Here is a 17,015-nt window from a genome sequence, read left to right as displayed (position 1 = left end):
TTAGATTTTTATAAGGGAGATTGATGAAACAAAAACCTAATTTCAGTATGTGTGTTTTACTTACCAAAATCAAATTTACAGTCCTTCTAGCTGTATATAGATTAATGTTCAAAAATCCAAGTGTTTAATGACCTGATTGTACTTTTCCTCTCAGAAGGCAAAATATTTTGCATTAAAACAATGATTATGAGAAATGTGTGAAATTTCCACTTACCACATGCATACTGTGCAACATTTCTCAACAAAAATGCCTTGCAGATACTTCCTCTGTAGTTTTATGTTGAGAAAACCAGAAAATCAAAAAGAATGGAATGTAGGCTGTGGTTAAATAATTATGTATTTTATCAGTAAACCCTAAAAAATTTTAGGCCATCCTAAGGGAAGAAACTAACTGGTAGAAATTAATTAGAGTAAAAGCTAAACTTTCTGTTACTTGCAGTGTTTAAGCAGTGGATAAACCTGCTGGATAACTATATTTTCCTAAATATACTGTTGTCTGTTTTATTAATGAGTGAGATTCTAGGGACAAAGGAAAACAGGGTTCTGTTTAATCTTTATAACTGCACATTGAATTTGAGTAAATTCAGCCTAAAAGATACAAGAACAGAAAAAAAAAAAAATTCTTTCTCTGCAGAAAAACAGGCCTTTGTTTATAACTGAATTTCATGTGAGAGGTATCATAGTAGGTAGAAATTGTTTTCCCAGCCTTAGAACATGTATCACTTAAAGGCCAACCACATGGCATCCTTAGTGACTACAGGGATTATTATTCTTTATGTATTGCAGTTGAATATTTTGAAGCTAGCAGCTCATGGGAGATCAGAGCTCTGCTTTCTTATCAATGAAAGAGAGGTTTCTTTGTTTTATTTCCTTTGAGTGAAATGACTACCTCAGCCCCCACTTTCATCTTAGTGATTCAAATAAGAAACAAAGGAAATCTTCATGCAATTTCTTTGCAAAAGCTGTTCATAGGATATATCTTTGATTTAAACTTAGCAATTAAATAAATATGTATGCTTGGAAAGGTTAAGATCTGTCAGTGTTGTTAAACTGAACACTTCTGTTTACCTACAGAGTAGGTATTGTGCAAAGAGCTGAAATAAGAGCTTCCTTCCTGGACTCACTATTGACCTTAACTGAGACCGCTCATGTTCTGTGTTTGTAGAGCCGAGAGGTTTTCTGTGATCTTTTCACAGAGCTTCTCTGATTCAGAAATTATTAATCTGCCAAAGAATAGATAGTGATCAGGAGCTGAACCGAGACTGTCACAAAATGAACAACATAATTAACAAAGCATCTAATCAACGGGCCTGTTATGGATAATTAATTCTTCCAAGTTATTGTTTAGGAATCCCTGCACAAATGTAAGGAAGTATTTTAAAATGTGATGCTTGATGTGATTACTTTAGTTAAAAGTCTGTGAAATAAATTTGTGAATTTGAAGATTCGGGGGAAGAAATGTACAAAGGGCAGAGTTTGCAGAAATTTTTTTGTGAACTGTATTCCTGGTCTCTCACATAATGTGATTCAGTTTCCACATCTTGGGAACTGAATTCAACACCTTCACATTCATTTATTTTAAGTAGAAAATAATGCTTTGTGTGTTAGTTGAATATCTTTAAATATTCAGGTTTCTCAGTTATAAGCTGAATTTTTCCATCTATTTGGATATTTTGAATTTCCTTGTTGCTCAATAAATATTTGCTGCTTAGTGATTAGTTGGTTATATGTTGATTTACAACAATAATGTGGTAGCTTTTTGTGTCTCTTGACTGGGTAGATATAAAATTTAGAATTGGAATTCCCAGTTAAATTCTCACTTTTGGGAAGTCAAATTAGTTTTCTAGTACTCTAGCCAATATTCATAACTTTTTCCCTATCACAGAAATCAACAGCTAAATTAGCCCAAATGTTATCTGTTCACAAAAGACTTGGTTGGAATTTTCTTCATTCCATACCTAAGTAGGGCAGGCTCCTTCCTATGTTAATTTTTAGCTGAAGTAGGTTGGATAAAATATAGATGTATTTTTTCATTTTGAGGAAATATTGTGCCATATAGTCTGTGCTTTCTGTTTATGAACTAAGTAATAATAAAGTTATTAAAAATAAAAAATAATAAAGCTTATCTTCCCCTATCAGGAGTAAAAGATTGGATGGGTAGAGATTCTCAATCCTTTCTGAACCTTGTCCTTGGACTAAAGTATTGTGCATACTCTCTTACATTGGGTGAAAAAGTAAATACATTGTCTGACTCATCTAGGTAACAAAAAAAAAGCCTCCAGACAGTACAAACAGTTCCCTTGCTTTCATCTTGCATTCTTTTAACTATTTCAAATTCAGTACAATGGAAAAGGACTTAAAAGCACTTGGTGTGAATAACAACGCAGATCTGAAAAACAACTGCCGGGTAAAACTCAATTGACTCTGAATGTGGTCCATATACAAACTCCTGAGCTCAAGCTGAATTCTCATGCGAGTATTAAATTGCAGTGCAGCCGTGGATTGACCCTTTAGGAAGGAAACAATACATAGAATAGTGTGTTTGATACCAAAAAGGCTCCATATTTAAGGATGCAAGCATGTGAACTTCTTCATGAAGAAAGCATAAAAGACAAAGGCAGTTAAAAAGGTGAAGAGAGCATCTAGGAGAGCAGAAAAAAATGCACCACATATAGACATCTAATTTATCTAGGTATGTTATTCCTCACCTTGAAAGTTGTCAGCAAATTACAAAAAAAAAAAAAAAAAAAAAAAAAAAAAAAAAAAAAAAGCTGATCTGAATTATTTATTTGATAGAAGACCATCTTAACCCTTAAAGATGTGTTTGACACTTGCCTTTATATAATCAGCAATATAAATATAAGAAGACTGTTCTGTTCATTCCATTTTTAAATGTGCAAACCCAAAATATTTATCCAAATATCCAAAAATCATCCTGTTTATCCAAAATAAATCTGAATAAACCATTCTCCTAGAAGTGGCTAAGTAAATTTTCTTACTCTCTGTCTTCTAAATCATTTGTTGAGTTTAGTTTCACTTAACTATACTTACTTTCTTGAGGGAATACAATGGCTCTCAAAATGTTTTCCCAAGACTACAGTTTAATGATACAAAGCACTTGGCAGCAATACTCCATCTATAATTGTTCTTGACTACACTATCCCCAGTAGTGGTATATAATACCTCTCAGTTTGAGGATTTGATCTGGTTTTAAAAGCCTGCAAAAATGCGGGGGGTGGTGGAGAGGCAAAAACAAATGGCCAGATGTGGGAGAGTGGGAAAGAGAACACTTGGGACTTACTGAAACTGATTTCTTTACTTTGAAGAAGTCTGTGCTACCATGCATCTGTAACAATATGAAAAGAATTTCATACTTAGGGAATTTAGGAACATCCTAAAGTGTGGTCTTTGAATAATGAACATCAGATCTAATTCACACAGGAAAGTCTGTCAATTGTGGGAATGGGCATTCAAGTCCATCATTCAACATTTACTGTACAGGATTATTGGTCTCTTTCAGTGTGACTCTATTTCTCTATTGGTAGGGGTTAGCATTATTTTAGGCTGTGATAGAATATTAACTATTGCTTTCAAGATGTCTAGTGTCACCACTGCCTGTGATTTGACTGATGTACTAAAGCAGGGACAAAGCTTCTTGGTCATGTGGATCACTGTTAACAAGATTGGAAAGTGCAGTTCAGCATAGCAACATCCCATTGCTGGGTATAATGTGGGATTCAGCTCATGCTGTTTCTGTGGAGTCTTGAAAAAAATAAACACAACACAAAGCTCTTACACGCTTCATTCATGGAAAAGGTCTTCTTTACCATTGTCCTTCATAGTCCATTACCACTTTCATATTCTGTAGGGTCAATTTTTCATGTATTTTGAACAGGTATTGTAGTTCATTGGACAACAGAGTTAGAAGGAACACTGAGTGAATGGTAAACTGTCCAAGATAGACAGGAAGAGAAAGATGTTTCCTTTATGAAGATTGAATTCAGCAATTTGAATTTTTGGCTGGACGATGATAGTACAATTCCCATTACTGTTTTGGCTAATCTGTGTAACATAAACAGGTCTTGTTTATGAACAGTCATAAGAACATAACACAAGAACATAACATAAAAACATCAGCTGAGCTCGGATTTTTTCTTCTCATGAAAAACTGAACCAATGCTAACTTCTGGAACCATTTCAGTTCTGAAAGTTCACCAACAAAGCTGAAACTTTCAAAGGTATAATACCTGAGCCAGAATTGTAGGAGCAAGCAGGAGGAGGAAACATATTTTCGTGATATAAGACATGGTAAGAAAGAACAGTCCAGGAGAAAATCCTGGTCCTGTCTCAACCACAGAGAACATGAGCCTTTGTCATGTATGGATACTATACAGTGTCAATAGGTGTGTATTCCTCCTGGAATTCCTTCTCATCAAGAGAAAAGGCCAGCAGAAGGGCAAAAAAATCTAAGTATAAAAGTGCACTTTGTGTTTATACATTAATGGCTGGATGGTGGAAGTTCATTGTGTGGCTACTGCAAGGAACAGAACGAAGGAGTAAACACAGTGTGGTTTGAGCCAACTGCAATGCAGACAGAATTCTGGTTCTTTTTTATTCAGGTTCTTTTTCTTTTGTCACCAAAGTGAGATGTAGTGATCTGAATACTTCCAAGTAGATTTCATGCTGCCTGAGAGGAAGATCCCATTTTATTTAAAAGCACCTTTTTTCTAGTAAACCAAATATACGTGAGTTGAGCTTGACCGTAATGGGGCCTTAATTAGGCTTTTTATACTAATTTTGTACTAATGCATTCCACATACAAGTTTGAGAAGAGGGGTTTAATTGGTGGGTAGGCATACAGACACCATTTCTGGTTTTCTGTTACTTTCAAATAATTTCAGGAACTATAAAACTACTTCTTTGAAACTCAGTATTTTACTTCTACTGTAGCTCAGATATGAAGTTGTGTAGCAAGAAAGTTTCGACTAACATTCTAATGAGAAGGACAAAACACACAAAAGACTGGATAATTCTAAATCTTCTACAATAAATTTTAAAAGGAAAGATTTTTAAAAAAAGTATTTGGAAAGGACTAAGATCTGAGATCTGCAGTTTTGAAGAAGAAAGTCCAATCTAAGCAAAAAGCTTGAAAGTTTTTTCAGCCTTTGCTGTCTGAGAGCATAAAAGCATGAGGAGTCAGGTGCAAAAGGAATTACATCCTTTTTGAGAATTGCAAAGAAAAGCAGTAGATTACAAGGAGCAAAAGGAACTGTATCTTAAAAGTGCAAGGGAAAGTTACTAGTAAAACTTCCTCTAGTCCAAATGAAATTTAGAATTCAATATAAAGTAACTCTTCCTGTAATAGTACTAATGGGAAACATAATATGCAGCTTTTCTTGGCTGACAGAGCAGAAAAGAAACTTAGAGGACTTATTCCTGTTTTTTTCTTAAAGGCTAATCCGAGAGAAGAAAGGGGTAAATGTTGAATATATTGACTGAGATATCTTGTAACCTGTGAACCCAGCTCAATGTACAGAACAATATGCCTTTTTTCACTTATCTCGCACAAAAAGTTTAATATTTGTTCTCTTATTTCCTTAATAAGGGTGAGTGTTACAGCCTTAAAAGTTTCTGAATGAAATCATGTATCCTGTCTCTGTATCCTGTGGTCATCAGCTATGAGCCACTACTCATGTCGGGCTCTGACTACATTGTCCTGATGCAACTGGATTATAGCACCAGGTGGGAGGATCAGTTTTCACTGGAGAAAGAACAAACTACTCTAATGCACCAGGACAGTGGAGGGTTGAGCACAGCAAATAAGTAGCTGTCCTTTGAAGCTTTTTTTCTTCCAGTGATTAAAGTCCCTGCTTAAGTGCTTATGCTATACTTATAATGAAAGACACTACTTTAAACAATTTTCTAATTTCTTCCTTCCCCACCCTGCCACAAAGACACTTGATTTTCAATACACTATTTTAGAAAGAAAAATTTTAAAAATAAAGTATAATTATGGAGCTATGTTATGCTGTTTAGAAAATCACTAAAACATATTCTGAATTAAAACAATCCTGGTAAATAAACTGCTTAATTATTGCATAGAAATTAGAAAGGTCCTGCTGTTTTTCTGTCTTCTTGAAGGATTCTCAATGATCTGTGAGGGATTATGCCTTCCTCTGAAACAATTACCACCAAATTTTTAGTAACTTCAATCTGATCAAGACATCGTTAGTTGCAAGGAGTAAATTAAAGTCTAGATCTGTTGTAAGGCAAAAGCCAATTTCAGTCCTCTGAGTATTTTATTAATTGTCCAATGAAAAAATATTGAAGTCAGGGATTTTTTCAGCGGAGAGCTGCATGTCAATAATGCAACTATGCTTGGACTGGAATAGCACTTGAAGCCTTCTACAATTAGGGGCGCAGACTCATGCACCATACTACAGTATTCTCAGGAACACCCAGAAAGAAAAACATGCCTACAAAGCATATTGCTCCCCCTCCCCTTCTTTCTGCCAACAGAGCAGGAAAAGGTAATACTACTGCAGCAACATATGCTGAGGTTATACTTCATAATTATATCAGGGCTTACTTGCAACAGACTCCTACTAATGACTGTCAAATAGAGGCTTGCATTAGATTCATGTCTACCAAATCATGAGGGGAAAAACTGAACATAAGCTGGTGCTGCTTCATCCTTTACACAGAGAGGGAAAGAAAAATTTACAGTATGTTTACTACTCCACACAAGCACCACTAACCCAACCCTGGCAATGCACAGGGGAGTACACCATTTGAATCTTTAAGAATCATAACAGTTAAAGCAGGAAAGAAAATTACATTCTACTCTGATAGCTCATCTGCATACTGTTGACTTGATATTCCTTATTTCCAGCTTTCAACTGATGCATAGCGTTTGAACACTTAGCTACATTCAGTAATCACTGCAGTAAACCCTGAGCATCAGACACCACTACCTTGCAATGATAGGAGTCGAGATTCTGGTTATCTGTTAGACTGAATACAAAGAACTGTTGCATACTTCAATAAGAGATCTTGAATTCATTAGATGCTTTCTTGCAACCTTTACAACAAGAAAACTATGTACTCAGAAAAACTGAACCCAGTGTATGACAGTTAATTTTTTAGTATTTATACCTTTAATATATTCTATATTTCTATAAATTCAGATATTTTTACTATGAAGTTTTATAGAAGTGTTTCTGCTTGAAATCACTAAGCAATTCTTAAAAACACCATGTGACTGACAGCATTATAAAGCTGTTTTAAAAAGGACTATGTCATAGGAAACTTCCTACATGGATGTAATTTTGCGTTTAAGTAAAAACCTATAAAACTTCAAGTAACTTTCACCAGGCAGCTCTGTCTCGTACATACCCGTAACATTTCTGACCCAGCTAAATTGTTTTGGTGACAGCAATACAACAGCCTCTTCAAATAATTTGTGGATTTATTACGCAACTATAAAGTGACAAGATACATTATATTTAAGGCTGTATTTTAAAGTAATCTATCTCACCAGTCAATTTTCAGTCCATGTAACCACTTCTATTGAAGTCAGTTGCATTACTAATCAAGACTTTCAGTAGCAATGCATATACAGGTAAGTCAGTCTTTAAATTTTCACTGTATGTGCAATATTGCATACACAAATCTGACACCTTATTTATGCATTTTACAACATAGAATCAACAGTTTATTAAAGATGGCATACATTATCCACAGTGCATAAAGCAGGCATCAGTCATACCATTTTGAATTTTAGGATAACAAAACATTTATTCCACAGTGGGGTTTTGAATATGAAAATCCTATATGTTCTGAAAATAGTTCCTGCAAAAAGCCACACAACCCAGGTCCTGAAAAACATTCATGTCTATAAATTATATTCATTACTGAAAAAAATTTAATAGAGTAGGCCAGCAATTATTTTCAATACCTCTTAAAACTTCTACCAAAAAATATACATTTTCTGTAAAATCAAAAAATAAAATATCTGAAAATGTTCTGTGATAAATCTAGAAAAAGGGGAGGAATCCAATATTAAAAGTTAAATTCTGCTTTCACATACACAATTTAAATTGATACCAATGCATAGTATCTGTACAGCTGACAGAAGAGTTTGACTCCGTCTGCAAGATTAAAATGCAACAGCTATGCAAACTATTTCACAAGTTTTACTTTGTCCTTTAGAACTCTAAATTTGGGATTGTTATTCACTTTCTTATTGAATAGGACTAGGATCTCCTCTTCTGTTTTGTGATGTTCACCAGCTACTGCATAATATTGAGCTATCACCTGCACAAAGACAGAGAAATAGGTTTTAGTCTGTGAAGATGATTCCATTGTAAGCAATAATACATTTTCATTACTGCATTAAAAGTGGCATGGAAGCTATTGTACTATTATTCCTTTGCACAACTAGCACTGAACTTCTTGTATAATTTCTTGTGTAATTAGTAAGCAATAAAGAACCTGTCCTTCAGCTGACATTCTGTTAACTGATATTCCATTAAAAAATGTTGAACTTTTTTGTTTATGCAAGCCAGAATTTTCTGAGCTTCAGCATTACACAAATAAATTCACACGACCAAAGGAGATTAAAAAACATGTTGTACAGTACCTTTTTTCTTAGTTTTTTAATTGAAATTTCATTGTCTGGAGCCTGTTTCAGAACTGCTTTGATGGTTCCCTTCCAGTTGAATTTACCTAGAAAATAATTAGGTGTACAACATTGTTAGTAAAAGGAGGTATTCTGGGTCTTCTTCTCTACTAGTAACCAGCCATCAATCTCCTAATTTTGGAATCAGTTTGGCTTCCACAACAGTTGTTACCTTAGCGACCCTACAACAAGACGGTGTCTTAAGCACAGTCATCAGCTGTTCCTGAATACAGAGACAATGGAATACAGACAAAGAATCAACACAGTACTTGAACAACAGGGGTCAGAATTGTTTTTACTTAACTTCTGCACTTCAGCTATTAAGCAGAAACTCTTAAATAAGGCAGGAATAGTTACCATACTGTCTCTTCACACTTAAAGCACAGGCAGTCAAATCTGACCATACCACCTTCAGAGGTCATTGGTGGTTTCCAAATAAATGATCTGTATGTTTAAACACAGTCAGAGTGGGTGAGGTGATAGACAGAAGTAGGTTTATCTAAGCATAAACTAAGGTCCAATGTATCTGAAGTGCAATTTCTGATTCACTGAACAAAAAACAGGGATATTAGAGATAATTAGATATTAGAGACAAGAGGTCTAAGAGTTGTTGTGTTGTCTGATGTGCGTGGCAGCAGGGAAGAGACCAACTGTGGTGAAACATCAGTGTCCACTGGAACCAAGCATAATCAAATACTGCCAGCACAGCACAAACAACAAATAAGAGAAGTGATTTGTTATCAGGTGTTGAGAGTAGCACAGGCTACTTACTCTGGAACAAACGTGTATACTCAATATATACACATTTATGTATACTGAAGCACAATTTATTTCATGCCTTGCTACAGAAGCTGTATTTCTATCATTAGGTCTTTCTAGCATTAGGTCTTTTGCAGAGTAGTTTTGTAACTATCTAAATCGCTCCTTTAAGAATACCTTTATCTGCTCCCACATGTTCTTCATTGTCACTGATGTTTTCTGTTTCCATGTCTTCTGAAATGCTTTCAGTTTTCATTCTCTTTGTTCTGGTATGAGGTTCCTCTAGAGATGGAATTGGATAAACATACACAAGAAGGATTTAAAACTAGAAGTTCTGACATGATTAAAGTTTTTGTTCTTGTAACATGAGTTTATATTTGCAAAGTTGTTCAGATTTTATGAAAGAAATGTGCAATCACTGTTAAAAACAATCCAATTTGTATATCTAATGGACTACTTTAAAATTCTACTTAGGTAGTTTATTGAGCTTTGGAACTGAGAAAAAGCATCTTCAAAACAAACAAAAATATAAAATTGTAAGATGGATACCTTCTACAAGTTTATGTTTGCGTTTCTTAACATTTGTTTCATCTTCTGTTTCATTGTGATTGCCATTTCCATTTATTTCAAATTCATCCTCCATGCTCTCTTTTCCTTTTTTGGACTTTTTACTTTTTTTCACTTCTGTCTGGTTTTCTATTTTCAAATCTTTTTTCTCCTTCTTTTTGTTCTTTTGTCTCTCTTCTTTTCGTTCCCTCTTACTCTTTTTTCTCTCAGTTTTAGCATCCATAATTCCGTTTTCTTCTGCCTTAGTATTTTCCCCAGTTTCTGCAGACTGCTGCTCTTCCTTCTGTTGTGGTTTGTCTTGTTCTTTTTCATTTGAAATCTTTTGTTGAAAGAGAGATTATTACAGTTTTCACATGCATTTTTTGTCATTGCCACTTTCCTCTGCTAGATCACTGGTGACTGTTCAAAACACTGATAACCTGAAATCAACTAAATTGCTCACGTGATGTCACCAGTTACCTGAGAAATAACGTGCCTGATTCTTCTTTTAACTTAACAGACTAAATGCTAATTAACCCCACAGAAGAAATGTTACCTTACAACATACGTAAATTCCTAGTTGAAGTGTCTATTGTGTTTTTAAGTATTTGTTAAATGTAATTAAGGAAGTGACAACTCTTTAATTTACACAAACAGAACTACAGCACATTACAGCAAGATGCAGAACTTATTCCTTAAGTACATATAGCCCTTGAGTAATAAAAATAATTATATATAGCCCTTGAGTAATAAACTCATTTGCCATCCACTTCCCTGTCTTGGATGTGTTGGGGACAACAAACCATTATGGCATGATGCTAAGAAAGGCACTCCTGGTTGTTTTAATTGTACTTTTCCCAACATATTTGGTTTTCTTTTCATATTCCTGGGCTTATAATGATTTTCTTGTAGAATAATTAATATATTAATGAAAAATTTAAAGCTCAATTGAAACTTTAATTTTAATAGTTACAAGTGGAATACAATTACTGAAATGTTGGTGTAGCTATTTAGAAAGAGAATAGATCTTTATACAAGCAATTTAACACCAAGATTTTTATAAAGAGTTATTTTAATTAAATTTGAATCCTACCTAAGAATTTCCATTGAGTATATACACTTCAAGGTATGTATTACAAACCATACCTTCAGATCTTTTCAAGAATTCTTAAAGGTGAATTGAAATGCTGTGTTATATATTTTACTTTAATGCTATGCTCTATGGATAGTGTAATTTTTTAAATTTGTGATTAAATACAAGTTTTTCAGATTGAAGACTTTCTTAAAAATTAGTTTAAGTCAAGGGAGAACTGCTTATGACTTTAGTGAAATTGTATCAACCCAGTATTAATGCTCAGGCAAAACTGTGTACTTCAGTGTACAGAATTTATGTTATGTTCCTATCCTTTAGTAAATGTGTTTCCTTCTTTCCTGGCTCTTATATTTGGATTCCTCAGAAAAACTGCAAATAAACTTAACTGGAATCATCAAATCAGAAACACAAAGCATCAACAGGGGATTAATGCTAAAGCTATGCCTACGTTCTTCCTCAAAAGAATGTGGGGGAAAGTGGGGAGAGCACCTTTACATCAACTGAGAAATGATGAGCTTCTCCAACAGCTTTTGAGTAGCAGCAATAGATACAAACAAACAAAACAACACCCTACCAAAACACGCTAAGCCAGTAATAAAACGCCAAAAAATTAGGTGCTGACAAATGGTCAGAGTAGGTCCACAATTTGAACAAAGAAATGGAGGAACCTGTGCCACAAACTGAAGGATCTCTCTCCCTGCTAATGAAATAGGTAAACAATGTGCTCGTTAATTTCTCACTCCAATACACGTAAATTTGAGACCAATAAACTCTGAAGGATGTCTTATTCCGTCTTAGTGTATGCTAAAAGACCGGAACAAAGATAAAGGCAGTGCTTTTTCATTTTTTCATGTACTAGTAGCATAAATTAGCTTTCTGGTTATCATGGCACAATCCTGTCATCATGTCCAGGTTTTCAATCACAACACACCCAGTATGAACAACTACTTCAGCAACAGTTTTGTGTTCCACAAATAAACAATTTAGTCAAGAACTACTACGTCACAACATAATCTATTGGAACTATGGGAGACAATGTTTCCACTAACATCTACAAAGGGAGTCTGAAAGGTTTTCCTTCAAACGTTTTGGAGTGCATTCCCATTTCAAAATGTTGTACCTCCAGTTAAACTTACGTTTCTGGTTGCTTCTGAGAAAACATCCCACACCTGATCTTGCAAATTGCTGTCATTAATTCTCAAACTGTTCTTGATCCAATTCTGTGCATAGAAAAAAACAACAACTGAAAACATGGACCTCTGATTTTCTTTCTTCCTTACCATATAATTAGTTCTTCTTTTTTATTTTTCATTTAAGAATCTAATCACTGCTTTTGACTAAGATCTGATTCGAGGTTCCTCCTATCAATCTCTCAAGCCGCCTCTGCTAAATTGTTTCACATAATGTCTAGGTACTGTTAAGATAGTGAGTGGTAAATATATACAAAAGATAACCCTCAAGCTTTTGATCCAAATGGCTATGTTAAGGTCCTAGCAAATCTTCTGACTGTTCCATGACTTAAAAAATCTTATTCATTTGTGTACTGGACATAAGGTCACACTCCTAAATGGATATCTTAGTTTATTACAGGAGAGTATGATTTAAGTAAATATCTCAATGCAAACACTTGATAGTTGTTTGGGTTATTGCAGGTGTTCCTGATGAAAATGAAAATAGAGCAGTAAATTATGCTGTCCACACTATCTGCAAGAGATCAACTTTTAGAAATGTGGAATTCAATGTTAAATGTAAAGATTTTTGCGCTGCAGTGAAAACCCAAAGAAAGGTACATTAGTAAATTGGAACAATTAACTGCAAAAACTTTTGATCTTCCACTTCAATGCATTTTATCAAAAAGAGAGGCTTCTGAAAAATACCATTTTTCCTGCTCAGAACACTAATTCTGTAAGGAAATATTCTAACCTTCAGCTTGCTAGCAGCAATTTCACCACAGCTCTATTGTTCTATGTGAGTGCTTTGGAAGCAAGCCTGATCTTCTCTCAGCCTCACAGTCTGAGGCACAGAACAGAGAGGGGGGGAAAAAAGGCCAGTTTGTGAGAAATTCTTTACTTGTAAGGAAAGTCTTCACACAGAGTAAATTCTCCACATCTGTAATTTACTTTAGTGAAGCATGCAGAGCGGGAGATTCTGTTGGAATACTGAGGAAAACTCTCAAAACAGGATCTTGCCTTCAGGAAAAAACAAAGGCAAAGACATAAGAAATATGTCAAAGAATTTGGACATTCAACAGAAATAGCAAATAGTCAAAAAAGAAAGGTGTTGAAAACAGAACAAACCTACATATGGAGATTAAACTTACAAGGTAAATCTCTGCCTTAATACCTAATTCAACTGGTAGACCAAGAGTCCTTTGAAGCAAATAAATGGATTTTACAAGCACTGCTTATTTGAAATTCAGTTATTACGCAATCTATACGAATGCCCAAAGAAGCAACTTTTCCCACCTTTGTTAAGAGAGTGGCATTCCCTAAAGAAGTCTATTTTTGCTCACTGCATGGATTACTGCAAATCTCTGTTAAAACATACCTGAAACTTTACTTTTTTTCTTGGAATGTTATCAAAGGTACGCATTTGCTCCAGGATGTTCCGCACTTTAGGGCTTATGTTGGGCTTCTTCATTATTTCGTGAATTTTCTGAATGAAGAAAAACAATTAAATCAACAAAGCAGCATAAGGATCAAAGGGTACATGTCAGGTGTGCAAGTCTGAAACACACCGGGCAGAAATCACCCAGCACCCACAGCTGGTATAGTCTGCTCATAGGAAGTGTTCAAAAAACATGAGAAAAATACTGACCTTTGGTTCTATCATAGCTCGTTAGATGTGTCAAAGTTATCTATATAAACATTTATACCTATGTAGTAAGCTGAGGCAAGCAGGACTGCTAACCAGCGCTTTCTGATGAACAGGTTACAAACTGTAATAAAAACATTTCAAACTAAAATAACTGTATTGCAGAAAGGATTCTTGCTGCATGAAAAAGACCTGCATTAAGAAAGGCAACTTTTCGGTTTTGGAGTTAATTATGAAAAATCAGGCTTACTTTTGATGCCACAGCTCTGACATGCATTTCTCCTGGCAGAAGAGCCAGCTTTAACAAACATTTATCCCTATATGAGAGCTCTGGATATTCCTGTACTATGGGTGTCAGCATGAGAGAAGAGAGATTAGACCAGGGCCTCATGGCAGTTCCTTGAACAGCATTGCTGCTCATGGGAGGAAAAAGGAAATACTGGGAAGCCCAGTATTTAGAGAGTGCAACCACTGGACACTGTAGAGCCTATGTGTACTTCTGAAAAATCTGATTACTGAAAGGCTTTGTGAATATGTTAAGACTATCAGAAAAAGGTGTCTGGTAATAATCCCTCATCCTTCTACATAGGAATTACTTACTATTGAGGCAAGCTACCAATGTTCATAAGCACTCACATCATTCTGCCTTTACAAATGTCCTCAAACAGTGCTCAACAAGAGCACTCATCTCTGACTTTAAGGGTATTCATCATATGCTTCAAGTACACGTGTAACCTAGCACCTTGTTAAGATGTGTTCCACACAATAGAAATCAACAATTCCATGCATAAATGTGACCTAACTTATTACTAATGGTGTTTTAAGGACGTGTTTGAGGTCCTTTCAAAAACCTTTGAAGGACAGCCATAGTTCATAGCCAGGTTCTTGTGTAAGACAGAAAGGGTAGGAGATATTTCTATCCATGCCGGAGCTTCTCTTGTTCAACATATTTACAAAATATCTGACAAGAGAACAGAAAATTTTCCCAATGGTATGATGCTACTCAGGATGAGGACTATGAGGATTCCAGAAAGACCTTAAGAAAATGAGTGACTAGGTAATAAGAAGGTGAAATATGTTCAACACAAATTCATGTAAAGTAAGAAGAAAAGGAAAAGCAATCCCAACTTCACATCTAAAATGGCAGGCTTTAGTTGACCACTGGAGCTTAGACACAAGATCTCAGGGTTAAAATAGCCAATTCCATGAAAATACCAGCACTTTGATCAGCAGTAGTGAAAAACAAACCAAACAAAAAAACTACCTAAAAGTAGATTAACTGACAAAAAACTTAGAAAGGAATAAAAGGCACAGAAAACATAATTATGACACATGGTAAATCTATGGTTCACTCATATCTTGAACAGCATTTCACAAGCATACAGTAGAGTGGGAAGATTTTAGAAGACCAAAGATAAAATTTTACACATGAAGAACAACTGAGCAGAGTACAATTTTTGAGCCTTCAACAAAGAATATGAGATGGGGAGGGATGCCTGTAGACAGAGGTCTAAAGAAGCATAAATAGCATGAAAAGGACAACTACCAATGTGTCTGTATGTAGTTGGGAAAATTAAACTAAATCAAAGCAGTAAGAGATAGATTGAAAGCGAAAGACACATTTCTTACCAGGATAAACACAGACCTAACAAGGAAATGCCAGAAGACAGCTGGGGATATTGGCAAAAATAGATCTCTAGGTTGAGCCAGTAGAGGCTCTTTTCTGTCTCTGCTAAGTACAGACAACAGTTACTGTAGGTGTTACCAGTACAAACTGTACCTGAATCCATTCCTGCTGTTTAGCATCTCCTTTGTTAGTTTTGGCTTCAAAGCCTTTCCCACCGTATTTCTGGTCTTCACTGATGCATTTCACATGTTCCTTATAGTCATCACCCCTGAACACAAGAGATTTTTAACCACAGGCCACTGAAACGCTTCAGTCTTCAAACTGTTCAACACTCAACTAACCAACAAGCTGAAGTAATAGACTATTTAAATGAATGGATCATTTAAACCTTATTACTGTCAACGCTTAAATTATTACAATGTGATGTGCTTAAAGTACATGCTTGTAAGACCACAGACATTTCTGTCACGCTACAGCTTTCAGTGAAAGTTTCTGACTTGCATCTCTTGTATTTGTGATAAGAGCGAGCAAGTGAGTCTGCAGAGTGAGCAAGGCTATTTCCCGTCCATTACATACCAGAAATCCTTGCCACAATCCATGCAAGATAGGCACTGACAGTTTCGGCAGATGTTCACGTGCTTTTCAACCTGTGCTTTCTTCACAGCTCCTCCACACGCATTGCATGTGAAAACCACCATGTTGGCGAGTGGTCAGGAGCCTCTTCCTTCCCACAGAAGCGCAACTCTAGGAGTACAAGATCTTAATTTACAGCTTGAAGGAAACACTTGGAGGGCCGAAGCGAAAGGCACCAGTGCACCGACTGGCACAGGGTGAGCGGCCCGGGGCTGCACGCGCAAGAGCTCCCTGAGCAGAGGGGAGATCAGCACCCCGGGAACCAGCAATCCCTGTACCTGCCACTCCAACAGGGAACCAGTAACCCCCGCAGCCGCCATCCCAGCCCCGGAACTGATAACCCCCATACCCATCACCCGAACGGAGTAACCCCCGTACCCACCACCCCAACCGCGGAACCGGTGACCCCCGCACCGCCCCTCACACCGATACGCCGCGCAGGCGGCGTCTCCCGTCCCTCTCCTTTCCCCTGCGGGCCCCCGCCGAGCCCTCCCGCTCCCGTCAGCTGCAGACCCGTCCCGGCCGGGCGCCGCCGAGCGGCAGCGCTGGGGGGTGGCCGGGCCACACGGCGCGGGAAGTCCGGCGTGGCCGCCACCTGCGCTCCTGGGCGGCAGCGGGCTACTGCGCTGCCCTGCGCTGCCGTACCGGGCGCTGCCGTACCGGGCCCTGCCGTACCGGGCCCTGCCGTACCGGGCCCTGCCGTACCGGGCCCTGCCGCCTCGCCCCCGCTCCCGCTGCCCCCGCACCTCACCGGCCGCCGCCGCCTCCCGCCGCCGCCCCGCGCGGCACGTGCCGCCCCAGCCCTCGCCGCCCCGCGCCTGCGCCGCCTCCGCCCCGCGCAGCGGAAGGGGAAGGGGAAGGGG

At 37.1% G+C, this 17,015-nt stretch overlaps 1 protein-coding gene across 1 annotated transcript; it reads right to left on the bottom strand.

Annotated features, from left to right (window-relative positions):
- Positions 1 to 7,691: 7,691 nt before the first annotated feature.
- LYAR (Ly1 antibody reactive) lies at positions 7,692 to 16,916 on the bottom strand. Its single transcript, XM_066185457.1, has 9 exons — positions 16,899 to 16,916; positions 16,096 to 16,263; positions 15,673 to 15,787; positions 13,626 to 13,733; positions 12,215 to 12,298; positions 9,989 to 10,325; positions 9,617 to 9,721; positions 8,642 to 8,727; positions 7,692 to 8,316 (listed from the first exon to the last, which is right to left on the bottom strand). Exons 2-9 carry the CDS (start codon positions 16,215 to 16,217, stop codon positions 8,182 to 8,184), a joined length of 1,092 nt encoding a protein of 363 aa, XP_066041554.1. The 5' UTR covers positions 16,218 to 16,263; positions 16,899 to 16,916; the 3' UTR covers positions 7,692 to 8,181.
- Between the last annotated feature and the right edge of the window lie 99 nt (positions 16,917 to 17,015).

This window comes from Chamaea fasciata, unplaced genomic scaffold (genome assembly GCF_029207755.1).
Source record: "Chamaea fasciata isolate MVZ Bird 193981 ecotype frontalis unplaced genomic scaffold, bChaFas1.0.hap1 SCAF_6, whole genome shotgun sequence".
Lineage (NCBI taxonomy): Eukaryota > Metazoa > Chordata > Aves > Passeriformes > Sylviidae > Chamaea > Chamaea fasciata.
This window is presented reverse-complemented; position numbering and strand designations above follow the sequence as displayed.